We start from the raw sequence: 25,000 nt of genomic DNA on the forward strand, positions 1-25,000 counted from the left end.
TTTTAAAAAAAAAAAAAAAAAAAAAAAAAAAAAAAAAAAAAAAAAAACACACACACACATTGCTATTGATGATACCCTAAAAGCCAACTCCACAAATTCTGTCAAAACGGAGTGTGAAAACTTAAGGCGAGAGATTTCACTTTTGTGGATGAGAAAATGTAATAGATCAAATACAGAATGGTCAATTTGCACACTTTATAGCTATAAATTTGTTCATAAATCAGATAATTTATTAATTTACGTATTGTGAACTCACTCATAATTATAAATATAAATTTGTAATTCTCATTCCTCTCAACCCATTTAATTTAAACACGCATAAACTCCACAAGCCTTAACTCCAACTATATCTATATAATCAAAGTAATTTATGTTTATACAATTTGTGTCAAAAAGATGTTAATACAAAAGAGATATTACATATTAAGATTTCAATATTTTAATTTTAAATTATGAATGTATTCAGAATTGTATTATAGAATATTGCCATTTAACGAAAAGAATTTGGTAAAATTATAAATGATTAGGATATATTAGAAATTTAACTGGAGGTTGCACAATAAGAAGAACACAAAGTACAATATGTTATAACAGACTATTACACCAACACACAAAGTACAATATATTATAGCACACTATTACACCAACATTTTTTTATTCTAATTAGGGGTCTAACATTATTGGCTCTTATTATAAGTCTAGATAAAATTTATCTAATATACATTATTAATAGTAAATATGAATTTATTTGTCATAAAAAAAAAAAATCTATAGAAGCATGGCTAAATAATACTACGTATATGTCTAATCATTGCTCCTTTAAGGCAATGTGGATAAGCCTAGTGCATGAAGGCGATTTATTATTATTATTTTTTGTTTGTCTTGGGAGCGGTGGAGGGGATTGAGAACCATTCGAAAACTATTGGGCAATTAATATTTAGAATTTAGATGCCTATCTTTTTTGACTTCCGTCCGAGGGCATTTATGAAATTTTGTCTTGTCCTGAATTATGGTAGGTGCGCCGAGCACATCCAATTTTTATACAATTGCATTGTGGACCCTAGTATATGTGGAAGTGTTTTATATTGTGAGTTTTCATAATTTGTATTATTAAATTTAGTATTTTAAAAATATAAATTTTTTACCTGCAATAAATTAATAATTATATTTTATATTTATTAATTTTTGTGTTTTGTGTTGTGAAATGTACAAATTATGTACTTAAATTATATTTTAAAAGTAAGTAAATATAAAACATAAGCATATGTCTTGTGTTGTAATTCTTTTTATATTATGTTATGAAATTATGTACTTTATAAGTTTACGAGTATAAATTTTATATCTTATCATTTTAATTTAGGATCAATAATACTATGTAGATTCAATCCATGATATAAAATGCCGTGAGCATATGTCCAAATTGGACCGTCCCAATCTATCCACAAATCATAAACTACATAAAGCCTTTTCGCTGGATATATGTTATTGCCGTCAACATTCTTAGCAATTTCTTAATAATCAACTTCTTTTATACCTCCAATTTTGACAATAAATTATTCCAAATTATTACTTACTATAGTATTTGTTGATCTATTTCAACCTTTAAGTGTGTCTCTCGACTTTCAAGATTATAATGTTAAAAAGAGAAATTCGAACAATTATGAGCATAAGACGAAGTCACCAAATTCAAAAACAAGAATAGTATTTATATATCTACTTTGATGTGGGTGAAAATACAAGAATGTCTCCCCTTTTAAATAAATTAAAATGAATTACAACTTTCCGTCGACATTTGTCCGGGAGAATCAAATGTGTTAAAAATTGTAATTTTTTTTTGTAAACAAACATTTTTCGTTAATAAAGATCCAACGATAAGATGTTACAGATAAAGTTAGGAGGGCTTGAGAACCACTATGAACAATCAAACATAGAAACGGACGACCTAGCTATAGCATGAGTTGTCCAGTTCACGGATTGATTAGCAAATGATACAAAAACTTGAGAAAATACATATAACAAGCTTTTCCTAAGAACTAGATGAAAATAAGAGTCCCCATTTGGTGCTTTGATGCCTTGAACCACTTGCAATGAGTCGGTTTCCACTTGTACGTTGTCAAACTCATGATCCTTAAGTTAACTCAGATCTTCCCGAATGGCATCCGCTTCTGCTTCTCTTGAGGAGAATAAACATTTTCAGGGGACACCCCTTACCGCAACAAAATTGACATTGCCATCTCTTAACACCAATCCAAACCCCATAGTGGTTGAATCTTTGTCAATGGCTACATCGACGTTTAGCTTCACCATCCGTTGCGCCATTTTTGACCAACTAGTATGGAACATTTCATCGGCCTTGTGGGTATTGGGAGGATCTTCATTAACAGCTCTCTAATCATGTAATTAGCAAGATCTATATAGTCATATGACCAAAAATATCTAAAACATGCTTATATATTTAATAAAACAATATATAAAAAACTAACACATTATTTATAAAAAGTAGATATATAAATACTATTAAAAATTTTAATTTTAATTTTATATTTTAATTTTGAAAAGAGTTCTACATATAAGCAAAAACTACAAGAAAATAAGTTTAAAAGGATCTTATTTGATGTCTTCAAAAAAAAAAAAAAGGATCTTATTTGATAAACCTCTAAAATTGTGAAGATAAGAGGAATATGTTTTCAAAAAAAAAAAAAAAAAAAAGGAATATACACAAATGGGCCTGCACTCCGGTCCAGTCCAATAACTCCCAGAGAAACCCTCTTATGCTCTTTTATTATTTTTTTAGTTTCTTTATTTCCCAGTTCTTCTTCATCATCATCATCTGCCTCATTCCTTCTGCTCTGCAATTCAATCAAAACACTCTTTTCTTTTTTTTTTTGCATAAACTGAAACTAAAATCTATGAATCTCTGTATATCGGTTACAATTATATAATCCAGAAACGCAGACGCACATACACGTAATTATACGTATAACGTATCGGTTATTCCTCCGATTGTTTACTCGCCGCCCTTCGCCGCCCTTCGCCGCAGGTACCTCCACCTCTTTCTCGTATTTCTATGACTATGCGTGCTTGTATTTTGTTTAGAATGTGTATGTGCAATATTGTATAGGAGAGCGTTATTTTGCTCGTTTATTCATTGCTTTTTACAATCTGTCTATGGAGATGGTTGTTAGTGTTTGTAGATATATTGTTGTATTGCAGATCTAGTTATACAGATTTTGTTTTCAGTTCATTATTTGACTGGGTTTAGTTATTCCCTGTTATTTTGCTTATTTTTGGGATCCCAATTCATCTGTTTATTGCGATTTTAAATTCCGAGTGGTTTCTATGAACTAGGGTTTAAAGTCCAGGTTCGATTGATAAAATTCTACTGGACTGATAATCTGTCGAAACCGCAAGGCTTCAATGGGGAAGAAGAAGCCAACCCCACGGGAGGAAGGAAACACCACTGCTGTTCAGGGGGGTGGTGGTGGAAAGGCAAAGAAAAAGAACTTTGTGATTGATGATGATGAGTATTCTGTTGTGACTGAGCTTTCTGAAGAGCCTACTGTTCTGGATGAGAAAGCAGCACCAGCACCGGTGGGCGATAGGAAGAAAGGTAAAAAGAAACTTGTGATTGATGATGATGAGTATTCTGTTGGGACAGAGTTATCGGAAGAACCAGAAGAGAAACTAGCACCTGCCTCAGCAGGTGGTAAGAAGACAGGTAAAAAGGGGAAGAAATCTGGTGCCAAAGATAATGATGATGAGGATGAAGCTGAGGAAAAAATTATTATGAAAGATTCTGATGAGGTGGAGAATGATGATGCTTTTATGAGTCAGTTTACTGGTAAAAAGAAGCCCAAGGGGAAGAAGGCTAACAGTATGGCTGCCGCCAAGTTTGCATTACTTGGCAGTGATGATGATGATGATGAGAGGTCGAGTTTGACTAAAGATGGGGATGGAGAGGGTGGTGATAGTGAGGAAGAGAGTGAGAATGCGATTTCATTTACTGGAAAGAAGAAATCAAAGTCAAAAAAGGGTGCTGCAAACAAGTTCACTACCTCTGCATTTGATGCAATTGGTGGTGATGAATTTGATGAAAACAACTCAGATAATGAGCTGCAGTCTGATAATGAAGAGGAGCCAGTGATTTCCTTCACAGGGAAGAAGAAACCCTCAAAGCCAAATAAGAATGCAGGTCGAAGTGTTTTCGCAGCATCTACTTTTGATGGACTTGATCAAGTAGTGGATAGTGATGATGCTACTAAAGATGAAGATAATGAAATTTCTTCTATTGCCTTCACAGGGAAGAAGCCATCAAAATCTAGTAAGAAAGCAGGTGGAAGTGTGTTTGCTTCATCTGCTTTTGATGGTCTTGATGATTTGGAGCAGAGTTCAGACTTAAGTAAGGAGGAAAATGATGAAGTTCCTTCTATTACCTTCACAGGAAAGAAAAAGAAATCTTCTAAATCCTCTAAAAAGAGCAATTCATTCCATTTAAATGAAGAAAATGATGAGGATGTCAGTGATGCTAAACTGGATACTGATGTATTTGAAGAGGATGCTACTGCTCAGGATGATGATACGACTGGGATAATGTTTTCTGGTAAAAAGAAGTCATCTAAAAAGAAGAACAAAACTGCATTGAATATGCTTGACAATGAGGCCAGAGATGATTCATTGGATGCAGTTGACTCTGAAAAACCAAGCCTAGCTGATAGTAATAGAGAAGCTGAAGAAACAAAAAACAAAACGCAGGTTAGAGATGATGTGTCTGGAACCTCGAAGGCTAAGTCAAAGAAAAAGAAGGGTGGAAAAACAGTTCAAGAAGAGCAGGATGAGATTGACAAGATTCTAGCAGAGCTCGGTGATGGACCAGCTAATACTGCTTCTGCCCCTAGTGTACCTCCCCCTGAAGAGAAATTACAGGTACAACCTGAACCAAAAGATAAAACTAAGAAAAAGAAGGGTGGCAAAACAGCTGAAGAGGAGGATGAAATTGACAAAATTCTGGCTGAACTTGGTGAAGGACAGCCATCATCAAAACCTGTACCCTCTCATGCCCCTGCTCCATCTTCACAAGAGGAAAAAGATCAACTAGAAGCAGGAGAAGATACTGCTGAGAAGGAAACAGCAGAGGGGGTGGTGGAGTCTGCAGCTGCAAAGAAGAAGAAAAAGAAGAAGGAGAAAGAAAAGGAGAAAAAGGCTGCTGCAGCTGCAGCAGCTGCACCTGTGATAGAGCAAAAGCAGGAAGAAGCAAAAATTGAAAGCAAAGGTAAAGTGGCTGATAAGAAAGTCCCTAAGCATGTCAGGGAGATGCAAGAGAGACTTGCCAAACTTAAGGAAGCTGAGGAAAAGAAGAAGAGGGAAGAGGAAGAAAGGCTAAGGAAGGAAGAAGAAGAACGTCGTCGGCAAGAAGAGGAAGCAAGGCTCTCAGAGGAAAAGAAACGCTTAAAAAAGGAGAGGGAGAAGGAGAAACTTTTGAAGAAGAAACTAGAGGGGAAGTTGCTAACAGGAAAACAGAAAGAAGAAGCTCGCAGATTGGAATTAATGAGAAAGCAAATACTTGCCAATGCTGGTGGTTTACCAATCCCTACTGGCGAGAGTGGTAAGGAGGGAACAAAACGGCCTAAGTACCAAACAAAGAAGTCAAGGCCATCTCATGGAAATGAGAAACCTGCAGCTGTGACAAATGAAATCACAGAAGTGAAGGAAACTCAGCACGAAATTGTCTCTGAGGTTGATTCTGTGAACACTGAGAAGGTTGATGAGGTGGAATCAATTAATACAGAGGAGAAGTCAGAAGTTGCTGATGCTGAGGAAAATGGAATTGAAGAAGACGAAGATGATGAGGAGTGGGATGCAAAAAGCTGGGATGATGCTGATCTCAAACTGCCTGGTAAAAGTGCATTTGCTGATGAGGAGGTGGATGCTGAACCCAAAGCTGTAGTCAGAAAAGAGATAAAGGTTGCACAGTCAGCTGCTCGCAATTCAGGGGGTCCATCTGTGGGTTCCAAGCAAGCTCCTGTAACTGCACCAGTTGTAACTAAAAATGAGGATAGTAAGAAGAGGGAGCCAGAGTCTGAGAGTAAGCTCAAAGGAAGTCGAGAAGGGAAGGGAGCAAGGGGAGCACAAAAACCTGTTGAACTGCCTGACCAGAGTGAAACAAACCTCCGTTCTCCCATTTGCTGTATTATGGGTCATGTTGACACTGGTAAAACCAAGCTTCTTGATTGCATACGAGGCACTAATGTCCAAGAAGGTGAAGCAGGAGGGATTACTCAGCAGATTGGTGCTACGTACTTCCCTGCAGAGAATATAAGAGAGAGAACTAGGGAACTAAAAGCTGATGCCACACTGAAGGTCCCTGGTTTGTTGGTTATTGACACCCCAGGACATGAGTCTTTCACTAATCTCCGTTCTCGAGGTTCAGGTTTATGTGATATTGCAATTTTGGTTGTGGACATTATGCATGGACTAGAGCAACAGACCATTGAATCTCTCAATCTTCTGAAGATGAGGAATACCGAGTTTATTGTTGCTTTAAATAAGGTGAGTGTCATTTAAATAATATAGTCCCCTTTCCTTGGTTACTCTTGATGATATCTAGTGTTTTATTTTTATTTGTATGGGTTGTTTTATTTTTAAATTGCAACCAGGTTGACAGGCTTTATGGATGGAAAGTTTGTCGCAATGCACCTATTCAGAAGGCAATGAAACAACAGAATAAAGATGTACAGTTTGAATTTAACACAAGGCTCACTCAGGTCATGTATAAGCATTATCTCCTTACAATAAACATGCTTCAGTTTGTGTAACTTACAATAAAAATTACAATTACAGATTGTCACACAGTTCAAAGAGCAAGGAATGAATACTGAATTGTACTATAAAAATAAAGATATGGGAAAAGATACCTTCAGCATTGTACCTACTAGTGCTATCAGGTGAATCCATTTACTCGATTTCCTGCTAATCGTGAATGATTTCACTTATTATTAAAAAAAAAATTTATTTGTGCATTTTTTCTTGATATTTTCCCCTTTTCATTGTCCCGATGTTCTGGACCTGAATTAACAGCGGTGAAGGTATTCCTGACTTATTGTTATTACTGGTCCAATGGACTCAAAAGACAATGGTTGAGAGACTTACGTATAGCAATGAAGTCCAGGTATGCTTTCCTCACATATCTTCTTTGAGTTACTTAAATATTTTGAATGTGCAGTTTTGAATGTTTTCCCCCATTTGGCAGTGTACTGTGTTGGAAGTAAAGGTTATTGAAGGCCATGGGACAACAATTGATGTGGTACTAGTTAATGGTGTGCTTCATGAAGGAGATCAAATAGTTGTCTGCGGCATGCAGGTAGAGTTAATATTATATTTGGTCTGCAGTGAGAAATGGTTGCCATGCCTTATGTTTCCTGTTTAACCTCTTCTTTGTTTGTAGGGACCTATTGCAACCTCAATTCGAGCATTACTGACCCCTCACCCAATGAAAGAGCTCCGAGTGAAGGTTGGTGGCAATTATTCTTAGTCTTGTTATTGCACTTTTTGTCATATATTTTATTATTATCACTTGGTAATCAATTTTGTTTCATGTCATTAATGGGTTTTGACTCATGTTTTTTTTCTTTGTGTTATGATTTTTGGAGATCAATTAGATGTATGCATGCTCATTAGTAACTTTCAGTTTAACCCAGTGAATCACTTACTTGCCTCTCTGCAGGCAGGAGGTACCAAAAACACAAAATAGTTTAGGATTAAGGGTATAGATCTCTATGTCATAAACATACATAGAAATGTCAAATAAAAGGATGCATTTAAACTTTTGTGGCTTCTGTGATGCATGGGTATCTAATCCTATCAAGGCTGTATCTATTTTGGCTGCAGGGTACATATTTGCATCATAAAGAAATCAAGGCAGCACAGGGTATAAAGATTACTGCACAGGTAATACCCAGTGTAGATGTTATGCCAACTGAATGCTAATCTAGATCGTAGTAGCAAAAATTTCCTTTCTACCAAATATTTTAAAACCACGGTATGCTATTGAAAGGAGTCATGGTTGCGTCAAGAGTGTGACAAAGATTTAATTGGCTCTAGTTTGAACATTTTGTCATCAAAGTGTTGGAGATGTGCTGAAAGATGAAAAATTGAATCCTCTTGATTTCCTTTTTCATTCTTCGGACACACCCTTCACCTTTAGTTCTAATAAAAAACATGAATAACTCTAATGCTTTTGAGTAATTCTTGACACATTTTACTTTAAAAAGTTTGGTGTTGTGCCCAATGATTATGATGTTTGTTAAGATAAAGAGCTGTTTGTTAAGATTGCTGCTTGATGCTGACAATGAACTGTACAATAGTTATGTTTGACTAGAAAAGTACTAAGTACTCAAGGGGAAGTTGGCAATACTTTGTGGTCGCCAAAATGGTAAAAGAAATGTGGAATCTGTAGAAGGTGGAAGGATTATTTGGTTGGATAAATTATATTATGTACTCTTCTTGATTATCATATTTTGTCTGTGATGCATTCATTGAGTGCACAGTGATTAGATTAGATGAAATATAGTTAGGTTGGGCAGGCGGGAACCAACTTAAGGTGGGGTTAAGTGGGTATGCTGAAGGAGGTATTGCTAGTGTTGTACATACTACATTAGAGTGGGCATGGAGTGGATACATAAAGATTCAAAAGAGGGGTTGGCGTGGGAGGGAATACTTCGGGGTAAGTGTGAATGGTTGTGTGGGATCAATGTAACTGAGGTGGATGTGGGTTGGTCAAGAAATGTGAGGTAGGCCATCTTGATGGGGTGGAATAAGGGATTGGGATAAGTGAAATCGGATGTAGTCCTCTCATGGTCAATCTGAGGTTTACTCAATAGATGTAGGGTAGGGTACATGAGGGGTGCTGTCATAATGTATACAGGTGGGTGGGTGGGGGCCAAGTAGGTCGGGAGGGTGGGATGTTTGAGAGCATTATATATGATTGAAAACAAAAAGAGAAAAGCAACTTTCTTTCTAATTGTTAAAAAAACCCAATGCTTTGAGAATGATTACAGAAAGATTACCAGTGGAACTATGCCTGGATGTGGTAATTTTTCTGTTAAGGAACTATGCCTTTATGTACAAGTGGTTTGCTTACGCGTAGTGCTGTTACTTAAAGTTAATCCTTGTTTTTCTTTGGTTGTGGTGAATTCTTGTGCAGGGCCTTGAACACGCTATTGCAGGTACTAGTTTATATGTTGTGGGGCCTGATGATGATGTGGATGACATCAAAGAATCAGCCATGGAAGATATGAGGTCAGTGATGAGCAGGATTGACAAGAGTGGGGAGGGGGTTTATGTTCAAGCATCTACCCTTGGATCATTAGAAGCTTTGCTGGAGTTCCTGAAGACTCCTGAAGTTAGCATACCAGTTAGTGGCATTGGCATAGGCCCTGTTCACAAAAAGGATGTCATGAAGGCCAGTGTCATGCTTGAAAAGAAGAAAGAGTATGCAACAATATTGGCTTTTGATGTTAAAGTCACACCTGAAGCTCGCGAGCTTTCAGAAGAACTTGGTGTCAAAATTTTTTGTGCCGATATTATATATCATTTGTTTGATCAATTTAAAGCCTATATTGATAATCTCAAGGAGGAAAAGAAGAAAGAGGTTGCAGAGGAAGCAGTCTTTCCCTGTGTTCTCAAGATTGTACCTGATTGTGTTTTCAATAAGAAGGATCCCATTGTTCTGGGTGTCGATATTCTTGATGGCATTGCCAGGGTAATAGCTTCTTCTTGGTCTAATACATTATCTTATTATTCTTGAGATAACTGGTGACCTTTGCTGCAACTTAAATTTGTGACTAGCCACTTCTTAATTTCCCCTTATCTCAATTTCTCTTGCTATTTTTACTTATTTATTTTTGGGTTCCTTGTAGTTTTTGGAATATTAAGATTACTATTCCTTATATTCACTATAAGCATGGAAGTTACGAGTCTGGAATACCTTGGGACTGTAAAGTGATTTTTTGCATGATACACTATAATCTGAGGGTTTGACACTGGATAAACTTGTGAGCTTTCTGTTTATTGTTATTTTAATCTCTCTCAAGATAACCAATCTTAAAAGTAATTAAGAAGCATAATATTCTGGAATATAAATGTCTTATTTTCTTCATGTGTATGAAACTTTTCTTACATGGATTACTTTTACATCTGTTTATTATTCAGTTAAAATTTTATTTTGAAGACATGTTATTAATTGTGATACTTCTCACTGTGTTGCTTCATTGTTTGAAACCCTATTAAAACAGATTGGAACTCCCATTTGTATTCCGTCAAGGGAGTTCATTGATATTGGTCGCATTGCATCAATTGAGAACAACCATAAGCCTGTTGATTATGCAAAGAAAGGCCAAAGGGTTGCCATTAAGGTATGAATCCACAATTTGTGATAGTGCAATTGTCTGATTAATCTTTTACTTCTCACCCTAGATGGTAAGGGCGGGATCTTACTCCTTAGTGACCTTCATACATCCCAAAAACCTGATATACTTGTAATGGTTGCTATTATTTTGTTGGCTCTTTAAGCCAGTCACATGCCAATTTGTATGACTCTTGACGTGCATCCACATATCGCCTAGGTTCTTGTTAAGTAACAAGGGAAGTTATGAGAAAATGTACTCTTAATTTAGCCTTACTCAATTCTTGTGCACATTTCACAGATAGTTGGATCCAATTCTGAAGAGCAACAGAAGATGTTTGGCAGGCACTTTGAAATGGATGACGAGCTCATTAGCAAAATTTCAAGGAGATCAATTGACATACTCAAAGAAAATTTCAGGGTACGTAATTCCAGCTTGTAATCGATCTTTCTTTCACTTGGAGAAATTGCCCTATCTGCTTCTGGTGGCACATGTTTTCCAAAGCATGCTAAGAAACTCGCTCTCTCTTTTAAAATTTTACAGAAAGATCTGACTGTTGAAGAGTGGAGGCTGCTTGTGAAACTGAAGAACATTTTCAAGATACAATGAGTCTTGCTTGTTTAGTACAATGTTCCATGGAATACTACACAAAAAGCTTAAAGGAGAGCAGCTCAAGTAATAAATATGTAGGAGGGTGGTGGTATTCCCGAGGCGAGAGCGAGAGATGTCTTTCCATGCCATGGAGAGGCAAATGATTCCTGTAAAAGTGCGGGCAGTCGTGAATTGGAGTTGGTATCCAACCGAAGTTTTGGGAAAGTCATGTTCAGAGTACAACGAACGAGTTTTTGTATTATGATCCTTGATACCTTGTAACATACACAGGTGGGGAAAGGAGAATTCATTTTGTGTTTCCAAATTTTGAAGACGCATAGAGTTGCCTGAAGTGAAGTGGGTGGGTGGTGTTGAAGCTGTGCTGTGCTAGACATACATAATGATCCCCAATAAACAACTTTGGCATGTGATTCTTTGTGGAGTTTTTTGATGTATGAAAATCTGTTGCAGACACCATGCCATTTCATCCCATCCCGTAACAGTCAGTGTAAACAAGAAGAAAGAGACACGAGGACAGTACCACCATTAATTTTTGCAGATGTTTATTTGTCTTATAATTCTGAATTCGTGATGCTTATAATTTCGTAACTACTTTTTTGTAAACAAATGATATTCTCACTCCTAACCATGCATGTTAGTAGTCTTGGGTTGGGAGGTGTGATATATTAATAAATTCATTAGGAATTAATGGGACCAAACGTTGCAAGAGAACTTAGATGGAAAAGAATTGCAATTTCATGGGAGATGAATAGTGTCAGAATATTGGGATTGGGAATTTTAATTTCAGTATGGTATCCATTGAAATTAGAAGAAACAAGTAACATAAAGACCAAAATGTTAATATTTATTATTATTAATTTGTTTCAAAATTATAATGCAATGTGGTTATTATAAGGATTTTGTTCAAGTGCTCAATACTCTACAAATAGCATATCACTTTATCTAGATTAAACATACTTTCTCAAACTATATGTTACGGAAGACTTACTTGTTCCATTTCTGTGTGGTCAAAATGATTGTAATTAATTTTATTAGCACATAAATATAAACTTCTGATTTATATTTTGATCTCGTTATACATGATAACAACTTATTGATACGACTCTAATCTTTCTTTAATTTATATTAACATTCGATAGTAATTAAGTGAAAGAGAACTATTGAATGTTAATATAAAAATACACGTGGATGGATAAGTTTGGAGCAAAGATTGATGTGCCTCTTAGCTACAATACAATGAAACTAGTCAGCCACAACATCCATGCATGCATTATGATGCATATACTATATATATATAGGTGTGCGTGTGATTATTAATATTCTCTACGAAAATGAAGTTGAGATAGCAAGGTAAGAGATAACATGCATGGTTGTCAAATTAATGGGGCTTAATAACCACATCAACTACTTTCTGTTGCAGTGCTGCTTCATCTACATCAGACCATCCATTTACCTGCATCAAGCTAGTATTATATTATTATATTATTCATGAATAATAATAATAATAATAATAATAATAAAATGTAAAATCAAAAATAAATATTTGAAACTTAAAATCTTTTAGTTATAATAATTTTTTTAAGAAATAAATATTTAAAAATTAAAATCTTTTAGTCCAGCCTTTTTGACATTCATCAACTTGACCTACCTAGCTAATAATTTATTAAGTTCTTATTATATATGAAAGAGTTGAAATTTTTAATGAGTATGTATATAATGTATTATAAATAATTAATAGATAAGTACATGAATATATATAGACAACGTTCAATGAGAATGTACGAGCGCGTAGGGGAGAACTAGAAATATAATAAGAAACCAATCATATATATTCGTTTGTCTGGAAAGACATAACTGATCATATATAATTATTTTAGAAAAATAATATTTAATGCACCTAAGGCCGCGAATGTGAAAGTTAATTATTTGCACTCTGTAAGTGTTAAATCTTCGTTGCAGTTTATAATGATAACATAATGCACGTACATACTATACGTACCGTACCTGAGCTTGAATCCTGAGCAACGACCTATCCTCCTGGTGAGAATAACAGCAGTTAACGACGTTTAGGCCTTGCCGGAGCAGTGTCTCCAGCAGTTCGGAGAGGGGATATTCTACGCCGCCGCGGCGGTGGCGCGTGTTCATCAAAATCTCTATCCCATCTTCACACTTGTTCACCGCCACACAAATATCATTAGCACAACACCACTTTGCGCTTTTCGCTTCTTTTTCGACAACAATGTTTGATGATGATGATGATGTCTTCTTCATCTTCATAATCATCTTTTCCCTCTTCTTATGAAGCCCTTCAACCTTCTTCTCCAGGTCTTTTATGTAGCTCACTGATGCTTGCATGTGATCTGATGCTGACCGCTTTCCCTACATATATATATCAATCATTCATATATCAATTTGACCTAAATTCATTACTCATCTAAGTAGTACTTACATAAACGGAAAATGGAGAAGTTGAAAATGTAAAAATGCTTAGTTTCCTATGCATGATACTTGCACACCAATTACTATTTAAATGTGTGGCTTTGACATAAACTATAAACTATTTTGCTAAAGTTCGAGATTTAATTGACACAGGATCGAACTATACAGCCGTAGTGTGTAGGAGTTTCATTTAATATGATGTGTTAAACATATAGTAATATATAAACATATAAAGAGTAATATAATGCTACTCATCCCTAAAAATCTTCCCCTCATTATTTTTCCTCATGACATGACATTATTTGATTGGTTACTTTACTTCTTTTTTTTATTATTATTAAAAATTAGTAAGGACAGTCAATTTATGGCACTCAATAATTAGAAGTCATGTCATGAAAGAAATTTAAGAGGGGTAAGATGAGTTTTCCTAAACATAAATATACAGTCAAGTATCACTTTAAGCTTTTCGTCGTTGAGATAAAGTACATGCTTCAATTTGATATCAAAGTAAGTGGCCTCCAATATGGTAACAAATTAAACGAACTCGGAAAGTGAGTTATGGACATTTCAATCCATTTAGAGACTTCCATAAGTTTTAAGTCCATTCTGGAAAAAGTTGCCCATAGAGATTTCAGTTTAAGGTTTAGGATTTTCAGGTGCATACGACCCTCAAATATGGTAACAAACGAACTCATAATATATGACACCAAAATTAAGATATGAACATTTTAACACAAATAGAATGCCAATCCTAACTAGATCAGGACTGACTACTACAAACACACTTTTAACTTCAATTCGATTATTTTTGACCTACAACAAATATTATTTTGCAACATAATTCTCACCGACATAGTAAATAAATGATACGACTTTGTATGCCATTTAAAAAAAATACAAAGTTGATTTTTTTTTTTTTTTGTGTTTTAAGTCTACAGTGCTAGTATATATAAAAACTTTATACATACATATAACATCGCATATAACATCGGTTTCCTATGGAACCGACATTATATGTATATAATTCTTCCTTTCTTTCTTTTTTTTTTTTTTAATAAATAAGCATATAACGGCGGTTCCTCTTAATTTTTTTTAAATAAACATTTAATGTTGTGACCGACGTAAAAAATAATATATATTAATTTTTATTTAATTTATTGATATTTGATTGTGTACTTTGGAATAATGGATGTTATATGTTATTTTTGTAGTAGTATTGAGCATATCAGAAAACTGGGAGAATATGAAGAAGGGAGGAAAAAAAAAAAAGTAGGGTTTCTCCGCACTACCTTGATGTATTGAAGAGGAAGAAGGGACCTAAGAGATTCATAAAGATTAGCCATTTGGTTCCTCCTTCTCTTCTCCACATCTCTATGCAAAGCCCTTCTGCAACTATCATCATCATCACCACTCTGCAGCTTCATCTCCCTTCTCTTCCTCTTCTTCTTAAAGCTTTCACCACAATCATTATTATTGGGATTAATCCAGCTGGTCGGATCTTCCATGGTGTAGTTTTGTTGAGACGACGATAATATTCCATTTGGTTGTTGCGAGGGGATCTGGTGGAGTAGTTGTGGATGATCGTCCAGATAATAATAATACTCAGTGGAGGGGAAGATCTCCCACAGATTATCCATTCCAGAGCTTGACCTATGTGAGATTTTGTGGGTATATTCTAATGGAGATTGGGAAAGAAGGAGATATGTTTGTTAGGGTTATGAGATCTCCTGTAGGGTAAAGATGTCATCATTTTTGCCCTAATTTATGCTTCTATATCTTCATAAAAACAAGCAGCTGATCTGTATGTATCTGGCACAATCTATTTTTTAAATGTCATTTTTCATGTTCTTAAAAAAAATGATTTTGGCATTTAAATAAGTGTGCTTAGCTTCTAGCTTACGTAATCCGGTTGAAATACATACAAACCCCTAATATGTTTATCTTCAAATTCATCCCTTTAGGGTAAAAGACAGTAGCCGGCATGGGCAGCTCAACCGGGTAAAGTTTGAGAGAAGAGATCAGGGATCAAGTCTAACGAAAAGAAGGGTAAAAGAGTCCTAGGACAAAAATCAAAACAATTGACAAAAATAGGACATTTTCAATATTGGGACAAAAATGAAAAAAAAAAAAAAACAAATTTATTTCCCAAATGCATTTTATGTCAGATACGGTAGTAGTAGCCTGGAATCAATTAATTCATGTCACCCAATGGATTGATGCCACATACATCACGAGGGAAAATATTGGAGGTGAACTTTAGGAGGGAATTAATAAAGCATTTTCTATAATAGAATTAGGAAACATATAATTATCTTATGAATAATTAACATTCCTTAGAGCAAAGACCAATAAGGAGGATTTTTATTGAATTTTTTTTAGGTGAGTTTTTGAGTGAGATTGAGGGAGAGAAAGTAGGAGAGAGGATAGAGGAGTTCTTGTAGAGGGAAGGGTCTTTTCTGATCGAGCAAAGAGACTAACAGAAAAAAAAAAAACAAATAAAAAAACAAAGTTGGTGTGCGAAAGGGCTACACGTGCCAGCTCGACGCATTGAGGGTGGTCACAGACTCTGTTTGTTTGTTTTTTCTTTTTTTGGGGTTGCTCTTAGACTCTTATAGTTCTTAGAATACAGTCAAAATTAAAGAAATTATTATTTTTTGTTTATCACATATTTTTTCAATTAGTCGTTAATCAGGGCTAAACACCATACCAGAATCATGTTCATGTCGAGGTAAGACCTCTGGTGGTCATACACTGTCAAGACATCTAGTTAAGTTAAAAGGTGAGAGCCATGCATGTCATTTCATCTATATATAATGTCATGCATGAGTAATTAAAGCAACTATTTGATTATGCACAACCTCAACTATTTGATGTTATACAATATTTATAAGGGAAAAAAGCACTTTTGGTCCCCCAATTAGTAACACATTTGAAATGTTATCCCTATCTTTCAATTTGAACACATTTGGTCCCTCAATTATTGAGACGATTGTCAATTTAGTCCTTCTGTTAGGGTTTCCCAATTAACACTGTTTATACCATGGGCAAAATTGGAATTTCACATTGGAAAATGCACTTTTGGTCCCTCACAATCCTTAGATTGATCTTTAGCAAGAAGATTAAGCCAAATCCAAAGACAGGCTGCCAACAACAATACTCCATGCCATATTATTTATTAAATTAAAATAAATGCATAAATACATATATAGTTTCCCGACAACTCATGTAAAATGAGCAAAATAAATACGTCGTATATAGGGGGAAAGGAGACGGCAGCCACCGGCCTCCCGCCTCCTCGTCGTCACAATATAAGCATAGACAAACAAGATGGATGATAGTAGTACAAAAGCCGCCTATGAGTATGACTGACTATTGATCTAGCATGTATGTGGCAATGCCTTACTTAGAGTTGCCATTGGCTACTTTTGCTGCTGCGGGGGTACCACTTTGGTTCAGTTCATCCCAAGCTTCGATCCAGGTCACCATGGCATCGGTCAGCTTGTTGAAGTAGTCGTCCACCTTCGCGAGCTTGGCCTCCACTTGTTTGGCGAGTTCAAGGTAGCATTTCTGGACAGTGGTGCAGTCCTTTGGGAGAGCGACAGACTGGAAGAACGGGATCAATTCCTCTTGCCAGTAAATGCCCTTGTATTCCTTCTTGAGGTTCACGAACGGATTGCTTGCTTTGAAGTGCCAGATGTAGGGCAGGCCCGTCTTCACTCCCAATCCCAAGTGGTCGCAAATCACCTTCATGAATGACAGCCAAATGAATGCAGTGGCGGTCTGCCGCGGCGATGTTGTTGAATGTAGTGGCGGTTTACTTTCGGCACTACTTTCGAAAGTAAACCGCCACTACATTCAACAACATCGCCGCGGCAGACCGCCACTGCATTCACTCTGCATACATTCAACAACACTAAGCAAAAATCTTAAGCTTAGATGGTTGCATGTTTTTGTTAACAAAAGTGGACCACATGAAAGGTATGAGAAACTTAACGTAGGAAAGCCATTTATAGAAACACCATTTTTGAATGGTTTTGCAGCATTAAGGCTTACAACATAAACAACATATCGTTTGTTTCATTGTTTTCGTCGAATGGCGCAGAAGAAACCGGCGTTTCGCATTCGTCTTCCATGGCTGCAGTTTGGATCAGCTCCCCGTCCGACTCCCCGGCCGGCGTATTTATTTTGTTCGTTTTACATGAGTTGTTGGGAAACTATATATGTATTTATGCATTTTTTTAATTTAATAAATAATATGGCATGGAGTATTGTTGTTGGCAGCCTGTCTTTGGATTTGGCTTAATCTTCTTGCTAAATATCAATCTAAGGATTGTGAGGGATCAAAAGTGCATTTTTCAATATGAAATTCCAATTTTGCCCATGGTATAAACGGTGTTAATTGGAAAACCCTAACAGAAGGACTAAATTGGCAATCGTCTCAATAATTGAGAGACCAAATGTATTCAAATTGAAAGATAGGGATAACATTTCAAATGTGTTACTAATTGGGGTACCAAAAGTGTTTTTTTCCCTATTTATAAAAATTGTGTGCGCATAAATCAGACAATCGTAGTTATGGAAGAATTGAAGTGGGTCTAACCCAAGATTTAGATAAAGGTCGGAGACAGATAGACAGCACCGCGGTTTGGTCCATCTTCACATGCGTGTCTGTCAACTTTGTTTTTAGGATATATATATATATATATATATATATATATATATGGGTGTATTATTCATGTTGGGGGTCGGATTAGCTAGGAAAAAACCTTCAGAATCATGGAAAAAAAAAATGTATTATATGGACAAATTCTTCTTCTCCTCTCCCAAGGTTGGACAAATTCTGTACTTTTTTTTTAAAGAAGTTATAGTTTATTTTAAGTTACAAATGAATTATAATTATATTTTTTTTTTGAAAATAATTATGTTTGTAAAAACATGAAGAGTTTAAAATAATAGTTTACTTTGAAATGTTAGCTATTTCAAATAGCGTTACAAAATAAATTATTGACTTTTGACCAAATTTTTTAAATTAAAAAAAAATATATTCAAGAACATGCCATATGCAGGTCAACCAAATCCCTGAGGCTTGAACTAGGCAAATTATACCATGGACTATGGTGCATTTTGCATTATGAATTCTAGTCCAAATAACATTTAGATTATATGACTACAATTAACATATTATGTATCTGCAGTTAAAAAATTGTATGCATGTAAATAAATTGAAGAAACATAGTATGTTAACTACACACACATAATATGTTAACTGCAAGCACATAATATGTAAGTAGCATATTATGTGCTTATAGTTAATATATTATGTACGTTCAATTTATTTACAGATACATACTTTATTAATTGAATGCGCATAATATGTTAACCGTAGACACATAATTTTTAAATCAGGGTCTACAATGCAAAGTCGTAGACTCCGGTACCTGGTATAACAATTGCTTAAACTAGACACACGAGCAAGAACATTGACTACTTGATCCGCTGATTTACAAACATGATTTTTTATTTTTTTTGAAAATATTTACAAACATGATTAATAGTAATGCTATCAAAAGACCAATTTAAATGAATACAAACTTTAAAGATAAGGCTCCTATAAGAGAGATATATTTAGAAATACATTAAAAATACTATTAGAAACAGAAGAAAAAAAAAAGTTAAATTTAGAAATAATAAGAAAATATTTTAAAAATAGACAAAGAAAAAAAATTAATTTGATTAATGAATAATATTGGTAAAATGTGGGAAAAAAAAAAAGTTAAATTAAGCAGCATAATATCGAGTTGGTCAACAGTACAAGTTTTAATTAAATGTTCTTTCAGCTGCTCTACTAAAATGCTTTGTTTCTTTTCCTCTTCGTTTCGTGGTATATATTTAATATTCTAATTACAAAAAGACGAAGCAGAAGATTTGTGTGTTGGGGTAGGGATCCGATGCTATCCCTTTTAATTATCTTCATCAACAATTTTATCTATCTTTTTCTTCTTCTTCTTTCAATTTTATGGAACATAAAATAAGTACTTTTAAATTATTCAACTAGTTAAGTAAAACACTCATTGGCATGCATTGCATGTACACCTATACTTTAGGGTGTATTCAATCATGAATTTTTTAAATTTTTAAAAACTTTTAAACTCATAGATTTTAATACTTTTATTGACTTTCATAGAGTCATTCAAAATTTAAACATCTCAAATCGAGTATTACAATACCCAGATTCAGCTTGATCCATTACTCAAACTCAACTTGACAATACCCAAATCATATTCAAATAGAAGTCGAATCTAGCCCAAACAACTTGACTCATTAACATACTTGCAACAAATACAGAAGTTATGAGAAGGCGAAGAAACGACAATAATTTAAGGGAACTTTGCATACTTCAAACACACGGGGAGTACAACAAATTGTTACAACATCTGAAGCAAAGCAAAGTAACAGTTTCATATTAGTTTCGGCGAGCATCAGATGCTCGAGAACATGTTTAAGGGATAAATAAAAATAAAAAACATACACAATTGTCGCAGGAACAACACCAACATTGCATAAGTTGATACTATAAAGTGCAATAATTTAACAGGACACAATCATCAACTAAGGCAGCCAGTACCACGACAAAGTTAGTCCTCTTCCTCTGCCTCCTCGAGCCACTTGACAAAGGGCTCCAGTGACTTCACAAAAGATTGTCTGCCAGAATAAGAAACGCAGGACTGTGAGAACAAGGTCTACCACCAGACTTACAATTTTAAAGGTTGAATCCATAAAACCAGACAAATGATGAATGAAGAATGGTAATCCACAAGGTTACAAGTTCGACTCCCAGTGGGAGCAGCTTATTGGTCTTCTTGGTTTAAGTTTGTCAGCTATAGGAAACCTAGATTGGTTTACCTCCTTGTGGTCCTTTGCCAACTAGGGTCACAAGGCGGGGTTTACCCAATGCACACTCAGGTAGTAACTGCGGTTTCCCTCGTCACTCAAGAATGGTAATCCAGAAAGTTAAATCCAGTGACTGCCTATCCAGATCATTAATCAGTAGCGTAACATCTGGGCTCATAATCATTTGTGTTCTAAGGTTGAAAATCAACAAAAACTTCCCTTTACCATACTTGTATGTTAATTTCCCTTGTAGACCCTAGCGCTATGGAATATGAATGCAAACATGCAAAGGTACCATGTTACTATGAAGCCAATCAGCTCCAATAATTAATGGAAGATAACTCCTACCATCCTAGGAATCTTCTCCTTCTAAGTACAAAATTTATAACATCATGAAATCATAACTTGCAGTTTCTGACCAAAGAGTTCAACTTACCTGCCCTTAGGGTTTGTTCCTTTGCGGAACCAATGAAGAATAGTGTCTTCAGCAAGTACATCCTGGTCATAAAGAGACCTTACAATTTCAGGGAACAACTTCATCAGCTTAGTATCCTCGTAACACTGGACTTGAACTTTGTATATGAGTTCCAGTTCAAGCTTTCCAGTAGTACAAAACTCGTTCAGCAGTTTTGCCCATGTTTTCACCTGTATAAGAAAAAAAATGTATGGATAGGTCAAGAGAAAGTTCACCAAGTCTTCAGGAAGGAATATAAGTATGTAACAATTGCACCAGAGATGGCATTTTTTAATGAATCATAGGCATCTTGGAAACAGGGATGGCAATAACAGATATTCCAGGCAAGAAATGCCAAAAAAATCAGTTCAATCAATGACCTTAAGGCATATCACTTAAAAAAAAACTCAACATTATATAATCTCCCAGTTAATCGGGGGGTTATCCTCACAATCCTACAGTGTAATATACAAAGAATGAAAATATCATCATGAAAACCAAGCTTCATCCTCCAAAGGAAATAGTCAAAACAGGATTGGACAATATAGCAAAATGCAGATGTTTATTATAACTGACTCTTATTTAAATACTCCAAGTAGAATAACATAAAATACACGGCAAAATAATATTACATGGGATTCCACAAACTGAACCATAATCAAACATCTCCAACTAAAGTGTTTTAGACAAAATCCTATTGGAAAGGAAAGAAGGAGAGGGAGCAAATAAAAAAAAAAGGATAGAAGATAAAATCATAAAATTATAGATTACCTGGCGCAGAGCTAAATTAGAATTCTGCTGTTGGTTTTTCCCAGACCATTGTACAGCATCCATCAAGACATCCCACAGAATTCGTACAACCTCAACATCAGGTAGTTTAGCATCTTTAATATGCTGCTTTACAGTATCTATGACTTCAGAGATATCAGCTTCTTCAGATATCTGAGCTGTTAATGCAGCTTTCATTTCCTTGAGTTTCACCTCAAAAATCTTCTTCTCATTGTATTCAACCAAGGGCAAGAGTCCAGCATTGCTGTGGTAAAAGGAACGTGATCAGATGGTGCATTCATTCCATTAACATGGTTTAGACTTGGATGTACTCCCATAGTTACAAAATGAACTATGGCAATCCCTTGCTTTCTGTTACATATTTCCTACCCTTTTCTTAGGGTTAGACTCATGTAGGTTAAAGGTGAGCCGACAGATGGAGGGAGTGAGAGGACACTAGATACATTTCAGTAATTTTTTCCCCAAAAATGTCATTTCCCCTTAGTTTTTTTTTTTTTTTTGAGTTCTACTGACTCGGTTACAATGTAGTATCTGTTCATAGCTACTTTCTCAACCTACTGAAGCACAAAAAGTCAACAGATGCCTCCACTGAGGCTCAAACCCACTCCCTTCCACATGGGAGTGTACACCGGGTGCCGCTTGACCACAAGGTCTTTGGCCATTTCCCCTTAGTTTTTTACATCATTGTTGAAAGGGGAATGAGACATTAAATTTAAGAGATTATGTCCATAGAGAGTAGTTATGGCAGACAACTAGCAGCAACAGTAATGATCATGAGACATGAGATGATGGCACATGTGAGATCTTGTGTCCTTCTCAACAACCAAAATCTAGTCTGACCTAAATGTATATAGATTATATGGAAACTGAAATGCTTTTCTTAGCTTAAAAGAAAATACTTACGTGAAGTGCTCGGAGAAAGCTTCAGGGGTCCTTTTTGCTGATGGGAAGAACTCCATAAGATTGTCCTCCATTTTACCCCGCTTACAAATTGAGATCAAGTCATCAACACTGTTCTCAATCAAATATTCCTTGAAAAAGTCTGTGATGAATGAGAGAACTATTCCTTTTGCAACAAGGTTATCTTTGAGCAATGGTTGGAACACAGTCTCTGGTGGGAGACCTGACAATTTCTGAGAAAAGGCAAGGGCTGTAAAAATAGCCAACTTCTTCCTTTCCTTTTCCTCAAAAAGTTCCAACGACTGCAATAGTCGACGCATAACATTTTCAAGGTTCTTTATAAGAAATGGCTTTCGCCTTAAGATCTTTTGCACGTAGATTACAGATGGCAAAATGGCTTCGCGCTCTGGCTCACACTCAATTACAGAGTAAGGGTGGCGCTCCCCCTCATCAGGTTTAACTGTTCCAGGTTGAGTACGACCACCTGTGAATACAACCTGCAAAAATACCACATGCACATATCAGACCACAGTGATACAGTGTCAGAAATTTCAAGCATCTGTGGAAGAAAAGGAAAGTGACCCTGACTAGCCTACAAAGTATAATGATCAATGCAAGAGTGAAGAGTCACACAGTGACACAAACACAGGCACAAGAGTTGCATGTTAGAGAACTAACATGATCCTTGATATTTAAGGACAGATTCAAGCAGTAATGCTCAAAAGTTTATAGTTGGTGTGTAATTAAAAGAAACTCATGTTTAGGATAAATACTGTACCTCAAAAAAAGTGTCACCGTATCTAGAGAAGTTAAGTTCTGATGACTCAATGCTCTTAGCAACGAGTTCCTGCAAAAAATAGAACATTTGTAAATACAAGGCCCAATGTCTATATAGCGAACATGATTGTTATTTGTTGGAACTCCAAAGATATAACCTGTAACACAAAAATCATAGTAAAAGCCACCAAAAAAAAGGGAAAATAGTTCCAAATACCAGATCACCAGCATTATCCAAATAGATCTGGACCACTGCATCTGCAAATGCTGCAGGGTCCAGCGGCGCTGCAATATTCCGTTTGCGGGTCTTAATCCGCGTGCCACTGCAATTTCAATGAAATTATTAGCTATTACATAGTAGTAAGAAGGGAACAGAATTTTGCAACATCACCATGATGGCATGGAACAACCCATAGTTACCATAATAATTGTCAATAGTAGTAATAGTACCACTCATATGACAAAGTAAAACTTAAAAATGACAAATACTTACCCTAGAGTGGGTTTCTCCTTCGAGCTGCATCATCCAAAAAAAACAAGAATTAGTTGCATAGATAAAATTGTCACAGCAAGACACTGGGAAAAAACAGCTTGATATCAATGCACCCTTTGCAGCTGATAAACACACCAAATGCTATTTTATGGCACAAGGCAATGCAATAACTTTAATCAAATTCATTAAGAAAAAATAATAATAATAATAATAAACAGAAACACTCTTAACCTACCAATCAAACCTTCAAAGTAAACAGAAATTCAAATCTAACTAAAAGTGAATGTATATGTACTAATCTATGTGCATATATAATTCTTACAAGCAACCTAAACTAAGAAACAATCCAATCAAAGATAAAATAACTAATCCGAGGCATATTTGAAAATTTTATTTTGGTATTAGAAACTAAAAGCAGGTATTTTCTACGGAAAAACATTTATAATTGAAAAATACATATTTCTCGCCAACATCAAAAGCTCACCTAACCAAAAGACATCAAAAGCTTAATCTTTTAACGAAACCCAGATTTCTGGCGGAAAAGAACCAGATCCTAGATCCTAAAGCTGAAAACTTTTTTTTTTTTCATTTTTTAAAAAAGCCAAAAATCGAATAACAAATCAAAATACAAATCCAGGAAAACAAATTTAGTCGACGAGATGAATAATTCTTACCTCATAAACCAAGATCGAAAATAATCGGAGTACAAGCAGAGACCCTCTGCGATTCGCTATGCAATGATGAACAGAGAGAAAGAGAGATCTCTTTTTAGCCTCCTTTGGGAAGTGTTTATAAATACGGAATAATTTTTTTAATAAAAGGTTAACAGAATCAATTTATTAATAAATATTTTTAATTGCATAAATACATTTATTAAGCTATACTTAACATTTTTGTTCATAGACTGAATTATAAGGAAATAGTAATAATATTATTCCATAAGAAATAAAATAAGTAAAGAATACATTTTAAAAATGTTTGATTCACGAAATAAATTTTAATTCCATAAATACCCTTATAATAATAATAATAATAATAATAATAATAAATAATAATAATAATACATCAAATTTTAAAATAATATTATTGTATATAAATTATAGTATTTAAAAAAAACTACGATGTGTAAGTTGTTAGCAAACAAAATATTCATACAATGAACAAAAAAGATTTGAGGACCATTTAGTAATATTTAAAAGAGTCATTTCCAATTTTGGTCCTATTATTATTGGGGCAATGCCAATT

At 35.1% G+C, this 25,000-nt stretch overlaps 4 protein-coding genes across 6 annotated transcripts; 1 reads left to right on the top strand and 3 right to left on the bottom strand.

The window, feature by feature from the left end:
- Positions 1-2,815: 2,815 nt before the first annotated feature.
- On the top strand, positions 2,816-11,705 carry LOC116022364 (eukaryotic translation initiation factor 5B-like). 2 transcript variants are annotated; one of them, XM_031263058.1, is made up of 12 exons: positions 2,816-3,040; positions 3,349-6,546; positions 6,654-6,761; positions 6,838-6,941; positions 7,075-7,165; positions 7,247-7,357; positions 7,442-7,507; positions 7,885-7,944; positions 9,200-9,757; positions 10,290-10,409; positions 10,701-10,820; positions 10,944-11,705. In XM_031263058.1, exons 2-12 carry the CDS (start codon positions 3,418-3,420, stop codon positions 11,007-11,009), a joined length of 4,533 nt encoding a protein of 1,510 aa, XP_031118918.1. In that variant the 5' UTR covers positions 2,816-3,040; positions 3,349-3,417; the 3' UTR covers positions 11,010-11,705. The 2 variants fall into 2 exon arrangements, with proteins under 2 accessions (XP_031118918.1, XP_031118917.1); XM_031263057.1 differs by having other exon boundaries at positions 2,816-3,028; positions 3,347-6,546.
- A 537-nt stretch (positions 11,706-12,242) lies between these two features.
- On the bottom strand, positions 12,243-15,184 carry LOC116023824 (transcription factor bHLH118-like). 2 transcript variants are annotated; one of them, XM_031264843.1, is made up of 3 exons: positions 14,741-15,184; positions 13,017-13,391; positions 12,243-12,465 (listed from the first exon to the last, which is right to left on the bottom strand). In XM_031264843.1, the coding sequence occupies exons 1-3, from the start codon at positions 15,086-15,088 to the stop codon at positions 12,391-12,393; spliced, it is 798 nt and encodes a 265-aa protein (XP_031120703.1). In that variant the 5' UTR covers positions 15,089-15,184; the 3' UTR covers positions 12,243-12,390. The 2 variants fall into 2 exon arrangements, with proteins under 2 accessions (XP_031120703.1, XP_031120704.1); XM_031264844.1 differs by having other exon boundaries at positions 13,012-13,391.
- Positions 15,185-16,850: 1,666 nt separating this feature from the next.
- Positions 16,851-17,584, bottom strand: LOC116023664 (UDP-arabinopyranose mutase 3-like). The gene is made up of 3 exons (XM_031264665.1): positions 17,505-17,584; positions 17,282-17,345; positions 16,851-17,195 (listed from the first exon to the last, which is right to left on the bottom strand). Exons 1-3 carry the CDS (start codon positions 17,582-17,584, stop codon positions 16,851-16,853), a joined length of 489 nt encoding a protein of 162 aa, XP_031120525.1.
- Positions 17,585-19,815: 2,231 nt separating this feature from the next.
- On the bottom strand, positions 19,816-24,562 carry LOC116022774 (basic leucine zipper and W2 domain-containing protein 2-like). Its single transcript, XM_031263640.1, has 8 exons — positions 24,430-24,562; positions 23,756-23,779; positions 23,480-23,585; positions 23,264-23,332; positions 22,489-22,982; positions 21,568-21,829; positions 20,779-20,987; positions 19,816-20,153 (listed from the first exon to the last, which is right to left on the bottom strand). The coding sequence occupies exons 1-8, from the start codon at positions 24,432-24,434 to the stop codon at positions 20,087-20,089; spliced, it is 1,236 nt and encodes a 411-aa protein (XP_031119500.1). The 5' UTR covers positions 24,435-24,562; the 3' UTR covers positions 19,816-20,086.
- Between the last annotated feature and the right edge of the window lie 438 nt (positions 24,563-25,000).

Source organism: Ipomoea triloba, chromosome 6 (genome assembly GCF_003576645.1).
Source record: "Ipomoea triloba cultivar NCNSP0323 chromosome 6, ASM357664v1".
Classification (NCBI taxonomy): Eukaryota; Viridiplantae; Streptophyta; class Magnoliopsida; order Solanales; family Convolvulaceae; genus Ipomoea; species Ipomoea triloba.